Raw genomic sequence first — 14,365 nt, 5'->3', positions numbered from 1 at the left:
GGTGTTTTCCTCTGAATCGACCCATGTTCTCTGTCGAATTGATGAGAGAGGTTCTGAATTATTCAAACGGTGGAGTTGGCATTGCACCCACTATGACCCTTGTCAAAATGGATCATAGCGCTGAGTTATAAAGCGGATCAATGAGATGGTTCTCCACGTTGGCAGTAACAGCCATTAGGACACATTAAGCACGCCCCTTCGTATAGTTGACCAGTTACGGTCAAGCGAGAATGACAGGACAGTTATGCCAGGTCCTCCAGACACTTTCAGCTGAGCACTGGGGGGAATATCAGAGTGAACAAGCTTTGAATCTCTGTCTTTCTTCCATTTTGCCCGCAGGAATGCCGCACTTTTTGAAAAGATCTCAGCCTGTAAGCCCTCGTAAATGTGCGCCAATTTATTGACTATAGCACGCTGGTGTCTGCTCTCAGTTGCAGAGACCCCTGCTATTACAAGTGGCCAGCTTAAAATGCTGTGTGAAGGCGAGTTCGGCGGAAGGGTTTGCAAGTGGGCCACAAAAGCTTCCACTAGAGATTGCACAGCCCCATCTTGATTGGGTGTACCAGAGGAAATAAGAACTTTGACATGGATACGACAAGCCAAGCGGTAAAGCTCATACGTAATGGTACTATCGTCATGTTCAAAACCTGGTGCTTGCTCGGCAGCAGGTTCGACCTGGCAAGTTTGTAGTTCCTCGTCCATCTGCAAGAGTTCGAACCTGGCTGCTGATTGCGATTGGAGGTCATCTGAAGCCAGAGCTTGAGTCAATGTGGAGAAGCGGAATATCGTGGTAAATAGGCGCTGACAAGATCCCATGATATGACCGTGGTGGATGTTTCCAATGAAGGACGGGGAATCGAATATAGCGTATGCCCGGATGAGAGATAATTTATGGCCAAGCGAGAAGGCAGTCAGAGAGAAGAAATAGCAAAATACTTCATATAGGTAGCCACGCAGGTCCAAGTGCAGACTACCGCGGCAGATGCGATTCTGCAAAAGAAGCACAGCGGCGTTTAAATGTGGCAGTATCCTCTCACTTTCGGTGAAATTCTGGGTCTAGCAAGGTTAGTCACGGATTTTATATCACCAGGAAGCCAATTCTAGATACCTCGTGTAGACATAATAAGAGCACAGCGAGCAAGTTATAATCTACAAATGCAGTGCATGTTAGCTCTTAAGATCGAAGAAAGGCATGTTATAGCTTCGCACCAGTAAGAGGTGTGTCGATTGAAGATGCCACGCTCATCTCGTTGGTAATCTCGTTTCGAAGGCTGGATATCGCTTTGCCGTAGTACTCTAGAGCCACGTGCCGCAGTTCCGAGTCGCCGCGGCGATACTTGAGCAAGTCCGCCGAGGCTATCGTGAGAATGCAATTTAATACTAGAGGACTTGCGGATATAGCAGGGTGAAGATATTCGAGATATTCGGCTCTTTTTGGCCCCTGTCTGGTTGACATCCACCTTGGACTTTCGTCCATGAAGTGACCGAGCAAGCGGGATGTGATGTCCGGTGTGAGGACAGAGAAGACACTGACCATTCGCTGGGCTTGCTCAGGTAGTGTCTGTTGAGAGAGTTGAGATTGTCGGCGACGACTTCTTGGTTTTGACAGTGAGACACTCGATTCCCATTGGCAGTCGAGCGTGTTGCGTCGACAGCCTGCACATGAGGGATGACTCTCGTCGCATTTCTTTTTGCGGTGCCGGCATGTTAAGCATCCAGTCCGAGTTCTTTGTGATGGCTTCACATTTTTTGTCTTGGAATTGGTATCTGAAGTATCCTCTGTCATCTTCAAGCTGCAATTGGGCAACTTAAAAGACGACAGCGTTGTGCCTGATTTGGAAAAGGTATGCGGGGGACACCACGTGGCATGATTGGTTGAATAATCGAGGAGCGGAGAAATGTTGACCCATCTTGGCAGGGCGACTTGGAGCGGCTGCCAATCTTAGTCTTTTGATATACTTGCCTAGCAGGCATTCTAGAGCTAATCCGCCTATTCAAGCTCCTCGTCGGGCCTTACAGCTTGGGCAATCCCTACTCTAGGTTCGAAGGAACGAGCTTTTCAATGAATGATGGTTCAGAGTGTTCTAAACGAGGTTGGAGCGAATGTGAAAAATGATAATGATAAGCCTGAGTGCCGCGCTCATGCGCGGCCAAAGAGACATCAAAAGTTGGCTATAAAACGGAGCAGTTGTTTATTAGCTCAATTTGCGCTGACTTATCACTATCCTTTCTATAAACACCTGGACATCAGAATTGATCAATATCTACTAGACGTTATTCCAAGGCTGCTTATACCTAGGTATTCTGTCTTTTTTGCTATCCTTTTTACTGTCTTTTTGACTGTCCTTTTGACTGTCTTTTTTAACTGTACTTCCAACTAATCATCGAGTAGTTATGATTGGTCGAGTAAAGAAAGTCTTGGATAAGCCGTGAACAGAGAATTAGGGATTGGGGATATACCGAGCAAGGAGAAGTATTGAGCAAAAGATCGAAGGACCATCGACCAACAGTGATATGTACTCAGCATCAAACGAGACCTAGCAGGCAAAATATTCCAAGGTTCTGAAAGTACCGATGCCCCCAGGGAATAACATCATTCAATTCAGATACCCTCTCCCGTGTTGGTCGAATTATCATTAATGTCCGTGTCCATTGTAGATTGGATTTTTCTGATAATTCTAGCAGGGTTCCCAGCCACGAAATGGAAAGGAGGAACGTCCTACAACGAGAAAGTAAGCAAAGCATTCGCGTGAATTGAGTCGAGGAATCGGCACTTACTTTGGTGACGACGGAGCAGGCGCCAACTGTGCTGCCTCGTCCCACCCGCACTCCACCCAAGACAGAGGCACCAGCTCCAATCCAAACATCATCCTCAATGTGTATTTCCTTCCCTGCTTCCGGTCCCTTGAGCCCACGGCGCTCCGCCGGGTCCATGGGATGAACGGCGCCAAATAGCCCAACATTAGGCCCAAACAGGACATTCTCGCCTATTGTAATAAGGCATGTATCGAGAACGAGAAGGTTGAAATTGAGAAAGCTTCCTTTTCCCACTTTGAAGTTGAGTCCGTGATCGATTGAGATTGGGCCGTCAACAAATGGATCTGTATCTTCAAAGAGAGCCTCGTCCTCTTTTACACTCGCAATTTCCTCGGGCAATGGCCGGGTGTCGCCAACAATGCTAATTTTCTAACAGTCAGCCTCCCAATCCGACTCGTGTTGATCGGCGGTGCTACTTACCCTCTCCAAAGCCTGACTTTTTCGCGTCGAGAGGCATACTTTGCCGCATTGAACTCATCACAAGCCCTCTTGCAACGCTCTCTATTCTCTTGCAAGATCTCATCGCCGGCGTGATACCACTCACCACGAACCATTTTGGCCCATTCAGGCGATGACGTCATATTTACTCTTTGAGGGAGGTTTCAAACTGATGGAAATGTATATGTAAGTGACTGGTTGGATTGGGCGAGCTGGATGAGTGTTTATATGGGTTTGGGTCGCCCAAAGACATGGTTTGAAATTCACGTCACTTCGCACAACAAGAACAGCCATGGAAGTCAAGCTAATGCAGCGAGAATCACGGAGTATGAAGTGCAGATTCTCGCGCGAGGATATGATTGGATCCTTTGGTCCACACCGCGGCTACTATTTTCTTAAAGTGGTTAAACACGTTTACCAGTCTCCACTGCATTCCCTCGTTTGAGAACGAAGTATGCTAATTAATTAAATCGTAAGGATGACTCTCCCAACGGTCTGTAGAACCAATATCCACACAAAATCAACAACTTCATATTTGCTCTCACTTCAAACCTTTTTCTCCAACCATTCAAAAACGACAACTTCACAATGTTAACCAATATCGACGAGAAGGAGAATCTGGCTCGCATGGAAAGAGGTGAGCTCTACCACGCCTTTTCTCCACAGCTGGTCGCTGCACGTAAGAGATGCGGGCGCCTTGTTGGTGAGCTCAACCGCGCAGGGGAGCTCTCCCGGCGTGAATTGGCTACTTACTGGAAAAAGTCAGTCATGAGACCCTGTCTAGACGACAGTGTTCTGCTGGATCATAAATGCTCTGTGGTTGATACCAGTTACTGACAATAATCCGAAGTATCACGAACGATTCCCGGCCTCTGCCATCTCCAGGTGTGACGGATGAAGAGGAAGATGCAATTCTTCACGAATATCCATGGATTGAACGACCCATCAATATTGATTATGGTACAAATATTAAAGTCGGAAGCAATGTCTTTATCAACTTCAACTGTACCTTCCTCGATACATGTCTTGTATCTATTGGTGCGCGCACTCTTATTGGCCCGAATGTGTGTTTCTTCAGTGGCACCCACCCACTAGACCCCGATCTTCGCGATGGGACCAATGGACCGGAGCTAGGCCTTCCTATTACAGTTGGCGAGGATTGCTGGATTGCAGGAAATGTCACCATCTTGCCTGGAGTGACGATTGGTGATGGTTGCACCGTTGGCGCAGGAAGCGTGGTTACAAAGGTACCGAGATCCTCTCCACTGAATTTGGCTATTCTCGCAGCATGGCTTGGTAACTCAAAGACTGACACGAGTTCTGACTGTGATCAGAATGTCCCAGACTGCCATGTAGTTGCAGGAAGCCCAGCCAGGATTCTTCGCAAGATCGAGCGTTCTGGCAAGTCGAAGCCTTGAGTTGACATGCAATCTGACAGTCGAAACTTGGAGGTTTCAAATCGGAGTTTGTAGACTTGGAAGTTGATTTTATAGAGTTGAGCCTGTGTGAGTTTGGGCAAAATCTGATTTCGTGCATTGAAAGGGGAAAGAGTTTCGCCTCCATCGGCGACCAGTAAGTGGCTATATATTTTCCTCAAAAGCCACGAAGACATATGTAGGTAGCGGTATCGCACACAGCATCAAAGCCTAGACGTGGCCATCCAGTGACAGACAACGATGACAGTAGAATCCATAGATGCAGGACCACTATTCGAAGTACTCATTGTATGCAGAATAAATGTTGTGCAGTGTCATTGTAGAATTACCACTTTGGGTTAGGCGCCGCGCAGAGCCTCTACACGTGATGGAGTTGTCAGGGCAACCCCAAAGCGGTAAAGTGCAATGTTGACGATCGATCTGGGCTCTGCAGGTACAACGCAGTAGCACTGTTTTGGATCATTACAGCCTCAACGCCCGTCATCGTGTTGTCGACCCGCGAGACAAGCGCCCAAAATGCCGCCCAAACAACCCCAGACCTCGCTTTTTCAGGTTTTCCTGCGCTTGCGCCCGCCGATGACCCAGAAAACCGATGAATCCGGCCGTTTCCTTACCGTGGAGCCTCCTGAGGCCCTGTTGGAAGAAACAGAAATTGTTGCGCCGGGATCGACACACATCACGCTTCAACCCCCAAATGACACGAGGAAGCGCGCCGTGGAGCGCTTTGGTTTTACCAAGGTTTTTGAGGAGTCGGCATCCCAATTGGATGTTTTCCACGATACCGGAATGGAACCCATTATTCGGGGAGTTCTCAAAGAAAACCGAGATGGCTTGGTTGCGACTCTTGGAGTATCGGGCAGTGGAAAGGTTTGAACAGCCTATCGCCGAGTCCCGAGGCTGAAACTAACCATGCGTCTCAGAGCCATACTATTTTAGGATCCAAGACACAGCGGGGAATGACCCAGATGGCACTCGACGTTATATTCCGCTCATTGGAACCGACAATCAAGACCGACGACGGCAGCATCACTCCCGTCATGATGGCCTCACTGGCCACGGCAGATGCGTCTGAAGCTCAATTGTTTTCCGCGCAGACATTCCTGGAAGCTGTGTATGGCGAGCCAACCGGACGTTCTTCTAGAGCGCAGACACCCATGAGTCCCGGCCGTGCGAATACTCCCCTAATGGTACGAACAACCCCTACTCTCAATTCCCCTCTTGGATCGCCAACACTGCGAAACCATAAACCTATATCGTCTCTCCCGAGACCGAAATCCCAACCTGGAACTCCCCATAAGGTCGCGATTACTGGTATTGCCAGTCCCAAAGGTGCAGATCGAGCTGGCATATACCAGATATCGACTGCAAATTCTGGATGGAGTACTTCGGGATTCGCTAACCCCCTCCCCTACACCCACTCCAATATCTTTGAGTCCCAGCCCGCTAAATCTCGACTTTTTGTCTTTAAGGAACCCACTCCAGCACTGAACTTCCCCCGCCGGCACCCTCGTGAAAGGCCAGATGCCCTCCCTCGACTCCCGGATATGAGCCACTTGACAGTCGAAATGGATGCCAAGTCTGATTACGTCGTGTTAGTATCGATGTACGAGGTATACAACGACCGCATTTTTGACCTTTTGTCCCCCGCGATCGTTACTGGTCAAGGAAACACTATGTCCCGTGGAAACAACCAGAAAGACCGACGACGCCCGTTGCTATTCAAGCCGACCGAGGGTTCCCCAGACCGGAAATTGGTTGCAGGTCTGCGCAAAATTGCCTGCGGCAGTTATGAAGAGGCCTTGGCCATTTTGGATGTCGGTCTCACTGAGCGCAAGGTTACTGGCACTGGAATGAATAGCGTCAGCTCTCGAAGCCATGGATTCTTCTCTATTGAAGTCAAGAAGCGGACATACTCGAAGCGCACCGGTGAACACAGCTGGGTTGGGAATGCTCTCACCGTGGTCGATCTTGCAGGATCCGAGCGTGCCAGAACTGCGAAGGCAGCTGGTGCTACCCTGGCCGAGGCTGGTAAGATCAATGAGAGTTTGATGTATCTCGGACAATGTTTGCAAATGCAAAGCAATATTCAAGATGGAATGAAGGTATGAAACCTAATCTATATACCCAAACAGCTGCTGACCTATGAAGACTGCGCTTGTTCCATACCGCCAATGCAAATTGACTGAACTTTTGTTCTCAAATTCTTTCCCGTCATCTTCCCAGATGTCGCGAGGACAGTATCCGCAGAAGGCCATCATGATCGTGACAGCCGATCCACTGGGAGATTTCAATGCCACCTCCCAAATCTTGCGTTATTCTGCTTTGGCTCGTGAGGTGACCGTTGCTCGAGCACCTTCGGTGTGCGGGTCCATCATGTCTACAGCGTCGAGCAGCCACCGGTCGGTCAGTGGCCGCTCTTCACACCACGTTGAATCAACGGAAGAACTTGAGAGAGCTGCCGCTGAGATCAATCGCCTGACTCGCGATTGCCACGCCCTTGCTGTCAAGCTTGCGGAAGAAGAAATCGCCCGTTCTGAGGTTGAATTGAGACTTCAAGCCGCCGAAGACAGGTGCCTCATGGTTGAGCAAGATGTGCGCGAAGAATGCTGGGCAGAGATGGATGAGAAAATGGAAGAAGAAAGGAAGCGGTGGCAAACCGCATGGGACGAGCAGGTGAGTAATTATCAATTTATAGCTGGGTACAAAGCTAACTATATCCAGATCGGTCGCAATGACGAGCACATCGACAAGAAGGTCGAGCTCGTGTCCCGTGGATTCCAGAGTAAGCTTGTGAACACCACCAGGATTAAAGAATACCAAACTAATCTACTATACAGTCTTCGAAGACTCTGGCTCAAATGAGCGCGTGGAGGAACTTGAGCAAGAGAACGATGAGTTGCGCCGCAAACTAGTTGCTCTTGAGCGCGAGATGCTCAGCCAATCTCCTACAAGAAAACCAAGGACCAAGAACGCCGCGCCTGCGCGGTCTAATCTCAGTCGCGAAAGCGATATCGAGAACGCTTTACAGCGCATGGATCAATTGAAGCTCGCCGACACCATGTTTGCTCCGCCGCCCCCGAACGCGTCGCCTATGAAGAAGACAAGGAAAATAGGAACCCGCAAATGGGACCTCGCTCCAGAGGATGCCATTTAGAATTCCTCATCTGGAATTCTCTACGTTGCGCCATTACGACCATCACGATGCATTCTTCTTTTCTTGTTTCCAAGGTTGTGATACCAAATTTTTTAATACCTGAGTTCATTTGTTGATTTAGTCCGGAACGATATCCCCTGGCGTTTGGCTTGTTCTACCTTTATTTCAGAATTGTTAGGCTTATTAAGGCTTGCAGGATTATTTTTGAATAATGATTTTTTTGGCATCTGCAAATATTATACATGCTAGCTTGTAAGCAAACCATAACAACCATTCTCAACGCCATGGAGGAGTATGCATTGTCCTGCCTCTTTGAAAGAAAACTCCCACCAACCAAGCACTCCAGATAATGATAAAACAAAAGAGAGAACCACCCAAACCCCGAAATGCATAGAAAATCCATTAGGCATCGGCAGGCGTAATTTCCATTGCATCCTGCTCGAGACTCTCTGAGTTGCCATTGACAGGCTCAGTTTCAGTATCATTGCCAAACTCATCAGCACTGCCATCCTTGTCCTCATCATCTTCCAACCTGGTTTCCTCATCTTGCATCTCGTCTTCGTCCCCCTCTTCCTCTTCTCCATCGCCTTCATTGTCAGCACCATCTTCACCATCACCCTCATTGCCATTCTCTACGCCTTCGTCACCACTCGCTCCCTCCTCTGCATCAGTAACAGGTGGGAAAAGAGCCGACGTCCCCTCTTCGAGTTTGCTCTCTTCAATATCACTTTCGGTATCGTCACCATCACGCTCCTCTCTTTGATCAGCGGTAGCATCCCCATTAGGAACTACGGGCTTGAGAGACTCGCGCCGCGCAGTACTCGGTCCCGAGGTCGTTGATCCGACACCTTGCGAAGCCGCAGCCTGTTCTGTCTCGGCTGTGGCCGTTTTGCTCGCTTGGACACGAGGAGCCAGCTTCGTGTTGACGATCGTGTCGGCGCGTTTCTGGATGTCGCGCCGGGCAATGCCCTTAGTTCGGCCTCGCGGAGCGGGCGTATCAGAGGCGGGTACGGCTGTTGCCGGGGTTGAGGGGTCTTGTTGACCATCTCCTCCCATGAGAAGGTGGTCGACTCTCATCTTTTCTTTATTTTCGTCGGTGACTTGCTCGACGAGGTGGGAGATGTTGATTTCGTAGACTCGGGCATAGAGATCGGCGATCAGATCTTCGAACATGGTAATTTTCATAAAGTTGTTGTTGAGTTTCTTCAGTTCCAGGGCCTCTCGGAGCAGTTCCAGCACGGGCTGGCTTTCTGAGTCCAGTTGGGGAAGGCTTTCAAGGCGTGCGGTCTTGGTCGAGAACTCTTCCCAGCCGATGGGCTTGAAGATGCCTTCTTCGTGACCTTCATTAATTTTGGCTGCGCGACGAATCAACTGTAGTTTTTTTGTTAGCTGGGTCTTTTTGATGAATGGAAGGGCTGATTCCAACCTTGGCGTAAGTCAAGCAACAGTCCTCCCAAAGCTTGGTGTGGCGGAAGAAATCGCCTTGCTTCTTTCTGACACGACGCAACAATTGATCTAAGCTTGTGCGGTCATCGAGTTGATCAAGCAAGCTGACAAAGAAATAAACGTAACGCGTTGTATAGACGAAATGGCGACCCGGTCGCTCGAATTCTGGTCGCCAAACCTGAATGGTAAGGGTCTTGGTGAAGATTTGAGAAAGCTCTTGTTTGGCAGCAAGAGCAGAAGTGGCGTTTTTCTGTTCGTTGTAAAGGATGTGTGCAGCCTGGAGCAACGTCAGCATGATGGACCATCGTTGAAACTGAAGATTTGATGCCTACCTTCGAACTCATGCGATGATGCCAGTTAGACTTGTCAGCGCTCTTGAACTTCTTAAGTACTTCAAGTATATACGGGTTCCAGCCTTCTAGATTCTCAGGGGCGTCGACTTTGCGGGCCCATGGAACCGCCTGAAGGGTTTTGCTTCCCTCGGTAGGCTGCCAAAGCTGTCAGTAATACTCCTGAGAAATGTATCAGGATAGTACTGACCGTCATGTGCCCTCGAAGGACTGCCTTGTGAACAACAGAGAACAGCTTGAAGTGAGGCTCGAAGATTGGATCGGACCTAGAGTCCCTCCGCTGCGGGAGTGCATTGACAGCATCGAGCAGGGCACCCAGCACCTCTTGTATCTCGATCTTCTTAGACGATGTCCGCAAAGAGTCATCACTGCAGAACATCTTCCAGAGACATTTGCCGCGTGTATAATGTGTCCTACTCATAGTTAGCATGTGTTCGAACTTGCTGCACAAGAATCCTCCCTGGTTACTTACATCCAACGCTTGGATTTATCACCGGTGGCCCGCTTCAACAGGTTGCTTGCAAAGTTCCAGGCCGAATACGGCGACATTTCTTTAAATGGCATTCCCTTGTACATCTGTTGGCTCTCCTCGCTGCTGAAGTGGCGAGGGAACTCGGCCACACTAAAGGCTCCCATAGAAAGTGGTTCGCGAGAGGACGCGTATATACGCTGACCAAAGTCAGAGTAAAGATCTGACATGAGGTCCCTAGTCTCGGCAGTTGGGTCAGCAGTTCTGATAGCTGTAGATATGGCCATTGTATAGCAATGGATAGCGTTCCGTTGCAGCGTGCCCAGGTCAGCTTGGTTATTGTTGATCTTGTCAGCGGCCCATGTGATTTCCTCATCCAGCTTTGAGTCGTAGGTCTGGGCCAGGCGATACCATGATTCCCATCTTTCAGTACCGTGGTCTAGGTCTTGTCTGAAGTAGGTTACGGCATCCTCGAGTTCGGACGTTGATCCAGGAGTGATGCGCTTTTGTGATCGGAACTTGGTGAGTGCGGCATGGCCGAGAAGGAAAAACCAGCCCTTCGCAGCAATCTTGGCATTCTCGGTAGGAACAATTGTTGTCGAGAGCTCTGTGATGCCCTGCACGGCACGGAGAAGATTGGTAGGGTTGAGGGCAGTTTTGAGATACGCGTTGATGATACGACGGTTGAAGGTAAGTTGTGGCGCGGAAGAGTTCGCCTTGGCGGGACCAATGGCTTGCTGCATCTTCTCAATTGTAGTCTTCAATTCAGACTTCGAAAGATCTTTCATGTTCATCTTGTTGGCTTGCTGAAGAACAAAGTCGATCATCATAATCGCCGTGGGACGATCGAGCTTCTCAGGGGAACACCCGTGATCGACGGTCCCATCAAACGGCGAGAATTTGATGCCGTGAAGATCCAGGAGCAATTGACTGACGTCAAATTCGTAGTCTCCCTTGGTTTCAAGCCCGAAAAGCTCTGCTTTCAGGAGCTTGAGGAACTTCTTCTGGGAATGCCTGCACATAGACCGCACACCCAAGGCGTTGTGGATGCACCGTAGGAAATGAATCCGGTCTTCTAATGCATCACTGAACAAATCCTTGTTCTGGAAAATCGCTTCCAAAAACATGGTGTACTGCAAGATCCAACATCGTACATAAAGCTCTCGCATTCTATCCTTGAAGTTTTCAAGCGATTTCGCCAATGCTCCGCGGAATTCACGACCGGAAACTTGACCCACGCGCACAGAGTCTTCATATAGAATGAAACTGTGTAGAAGCCGGGTGAGACGAGCCACAGCAGACATGGACGACTGAAGGTGTTCCATGTCAAAGCACTCAAATGCTTTGTCTGATTCATCCAAGATCAATTGTATCGCTTTAGCCATGATTCCATCGAGAGTTTTGATCCATCCTAACAGAGCGACTTGGCGGTTTTGATTTGTTTCTTCATTGTGCTTAGATGCCTCAAGCTCCGTCATAACGACTTCGATGCTCCGCAAGTGACAGGAAACAACTTTGGGAGGGTAGTCAATCGCTTGGTACGCCTCCTGGAGTCTGCGCCAAAGAAACAATCGCAATGTAGCATCGCCTCTGTCAAGGAATGCAGCCATCTCGTTTGAATGAGAAGTCGGATGATTCATGTCATTTTCTGCTGGCTTGTCGGCATATTCTACAGACGAAGGCTCGAGGATAGGCTCGATGGCTTCGATGAGACTGACAGGGTCCTCAGAATCAGAATTGAAGACCTTGGCAAAGAAGTCCATGCACTTGAGCTTCAAGACTTCTTGGTCTATGACGGCCGCAGAGAGTTCTGACATGATAGAGTTGTTGACCAGGCTGAAATTCGGATTGCCGAGGGACTGGAGAATCAGTTTCAAATCTTGAAGACACAACAATATGTGTTCTCGCTGCGCGTCCCCAGCAAGATTTATGTGGAACGCGGAAGTCCAGAGGTGACGAAGGGTGAGGTTTTGTTGGCATTGACCGGATGGACCGTTTTCCACAAAATGATCAATAGATGTCCTGGCCAGCATACCCCAGCGGGCCAAACGATCTCGCTGCGCAATTCTGGTTTCTTCGACGGCCTCACTGCCGAGATCCTCGACCGAAGAAAATATGTCCAAATGAAGCTCGTAAATAGTTTGGATCATTTCTAGTTCGTAAAAGTCTTGAGGCTGGTATTCGAAAGGAGTCTGATCTCCAGAGCCCAAGACTCGACGCTCAAGATTGGCGATCAGCTCAAAACAGGCTCGGTGAATGTATTCGTCTTCGCGAACTAGCAACTGCAAGAGTGTCTTCTTTAGGTCCACCGGCCATAAGAAGGCGGTATAGGTTGATTTCGCGGCGGACCAATTTGACGACTCTTGACCAAAATTGGGCATCAGAAGACATTTGAGCCATTCTAATACGGTGTCATGGGAATGCAGCCAGTCGGAATTGATGGCATGGAAGAACTCATGCAACTCTTCCCCCGAAGGAAGTTCCTCCTCGAGAATGGGTTTCCGAGTACCTTTCCTGGAGTGCTCCAGAAAAACGGCTAGACCAGATTTACTTGTGCCACGGATATCTTTCAAGGGTGAAGTGTCATCTTTTTTTTGCATCAGGCGAGACTTCTGATCATCCCAGGTTTTGATGAGACCACGCAAGTCATGGAACAACCGTGTTTCGGGCTCTTCAATCACGTCGGCAGACTCAATGCTTGTTGGGCATTTTTCCCGGAGTTTTTCGATACTTCCGAGTGCTTCAACGCCAACCTTGGAGAACAAGGAATCAACCGTGGTGAACATCCAATCATCGGCATTGATGAAAACCTCGAGGCGGTCTGCATAGTATCTTTCTTGGTCGAACGTGACCTCTTCAAGCGGAGCCAAAGAATCAGCATTCGATTCGCGAGCCCGCGTTCGTCTGCTTTTCATGCGTCCCCCTTCTGGCTCGTCATTCGCAGCCGAGGCGGACGATCTTTTCCGCGCGTCAATTGCGGAACTCGGTTCAGCATCTTCTGCGTTGGCTTCATCGTGCTCGGGCTGTTGATCTCCAGGCTGTGTGGATTGGCGCTCGAGTGATTCCATCAACTGTTTTTCAGCACTCTGGTCGTGCTCTTCACCGAGCTCAGATGTGGCCTGTTCTAGCTTTGTGTCATCCTCAGCCGTTGGCACCGGGACCGTGTCATTGTGCTCATCCGAAGCTTGCTTGTCCCCTGGTCCTTCGGTTTCCATTGCCATTTCCGTGTTCTCCATGATGTGATCAGGGCTTTCCGGTTCCGGGGAGCTTCTGGTCGGCAAAACAATGACAATCGATTGAGTGGGTACATCGGCGAGGGTTGAATTCTCTTCATCATCGAGAGTCCGCAGAAGTTCCTTTCCAACTGACTCCCATGTCGGTTCGGCGGGTGTGATTTCTCTGCGAGTAGCCTTTATAGCAAGAGGCCCTTTGGACGAATCTACTTCATGTAAATTGGATGGCAATGTTGGCAGATTTGGATAGGGATCTTCGTGCTGTTTCAGGTACTTCAAAAGGGCCTTTTTTGGCCGCTTGTCGGGAATCTGCGAAGCCGACAATTTGTCAAACAGTGACTCAAGAGTAGTTCGCAGGCGTTGCTCCGCGAAAATTTCCTCCAAACCCAATTGTTCAGGCCTGAGCTCCAGTCGATTATCATCGTCTGCTAGCACACTCTCCAAGCAATACCGAGATAGACGATAGCTGTGCAGGGCACTGCTCAGCCTTGCGCTTTGTCTCCAGAGATTGAGATCCGAGTCATCTCTTTCCAACGCATCTCCAAACGATACCAAGGCCTTTCTGGAGGCTTCCGTCAACTTCTCTTGTGTTGCTTGTTCAGTTTCGGGGGTTCGAGGAGCTGTTCGTATGGAGTCTTGCACGGAGTCGAGAACGAATTTGCCGTGGTTTTTATAGGATAGATAAAGCGTTTGAAATAGACTGGATGCAGAATCGTTCACATTGTATTCGGTAAGCGACTCTGCGGAGGCTTCTCCGGGTGTCTCGTCGGTTTGCGCATCGTCGAACACTCCCCTCTTGAAATCAGAGAGGGATTCTGGGTATTTGAAGATCTCGGAATCGAGTAGGGTATCGTATGCCTCGGCAGCTTGCGAATAAAAGCTTGGGCCTTGCGAATGTAGCTTCAGGGCGCTGTGATAGAGCTTCAAGGCCTCCTCGATTTGTAGCTCCTTGGTGTCGTCGACCTCCTCTTCGATGGCATCATCGGGCTCAACATTCAATGCGACCCAGCTCGCCATTGTGA

At 49.3% G+C, this 14,365-nt stretch overlaps 5 protein-coding genes across 5 annotated transcripts; 2 read left to right on the top strand and 3 right to left on the bottom strand.

The window, feature by feature from the left end:
* Positions 1–174: 174 nt before the first annotated feature.
* On the bottom strand, positions 175–1,537 carry N7506_007415 (uncharacterized protein; the record flags this gene model as incomplete). Its single annotated transcript, XM_056956708.1, has 3 exons — positions 175–1,056; positions 1,109–1,149; positions 1,210–1,537. The coding sequence occupies 3 exons, from the start codon at positions 1,535–1,537 to the stop codon at positions 175–177; spliced, it is 1,251 nt and encodes a 416-aa protein (XP_056811042.1).
* Positions 1,538–2,602: 1,065 nt separating this feature from the next.
* N7506_007414 (sugar O-acetyltransferase) lies at positions 2,603–3,398 on the bottom strand (the record flags this gene model as incomplete). The annotated part of the gene is made up of 3 exons (XM_056956707.1): positions 2,603–2,719; positions 2,779–3,178; positions 3,238–3,398. The coding sequence occupies 3 exons, from the start codon at positions 3,396–3,398 to the stop codon at positions 2,603–2,605; spliced, it is 678 nt and encodes a 225-aa protein (XP_056811041.1).
* Positions 3,399–3,843: 445 nt separating this feature from the next.
* Positions 3,844–4,673, top strand: N7506_007413 (sugar O-acetyltransferase; the record flags this gene model as incomplete). The annotated part of the gene is made up of 2 exons (XM_056956706.1): positions 3,844–4,016; positions 4,106–4,673. 2 exons carry the CDS (start codon positions 3,844–3,846, stop codon positions 4,671–4,673), a joined length of 741 nt encoding a protein of 246 aa, XP_056811040.1.
* Positions 4,674–5,207: 534 nt separating this feature from the next.
* N7506_007412 (uncharacterized protein) lies at positions 5,208–7,845 on the top strand (the record flags this gene model as incomplete). Its single annotated transcript, XM_056956705.1, has 5 exons — positions 5,208–5,558; positions 5,612–6,793; positions 6,840–7,364; positions 7,413–7,473; positions 7,529–7,845. 5 exons carry the CDS (start codon positions 5,208–5,210, stop codon positions 7,843–7,845), a joined length of 2,436 nt encoding a protein of 811 aa, XP_056811039.1.
* A 402-nt stretch (positions 7,846–8,247) lies between these two features.
* Positions 8,248–14,360, bottom strand: hir3 (putative transcriptional corepressor of histone genes (Hir3); the record flags this gene model as incomplete). Its single annotated transcript, XM_056956704.1, has 5 exons — positions 8,248–9,216; positions 9,272–9,568; positions 9,624–9,779; positions 9,832–10,054; positions 10,114–14,360. 5 exons carry the CDS (start codon positions 14,358–14,360, stop codon positions 8,248–8,250), a joined length of 5,892 nt encoding a protein of 1,963 aa, XP_056811038.1.
* Between the last annotated feature and the right edge of the window lie 5 nt (positions 14,361–14,365).

The sequence above is a fragment of the Penicillium brevicompactum genome, assembly GCF_028827555.1.
Source record: "Penicillium brevicompactum strain IBT 35665 chromosome Unknown utg000005l_segment0_segment0, whole genome shotgun sequence".
Taxonomy (NCBI): Eukaryota; Fungi; Ascomycota; class Eurotiomycetes; order Eurotiales; family Aspergillaceae; genus Penicillium; species Penicillium brevicompactum.
The sequence above is the reverse complement of the archived record's forward strand: the minus strand, read 5'-3'. Positions and strand labels throughout refer to the sequence as shown.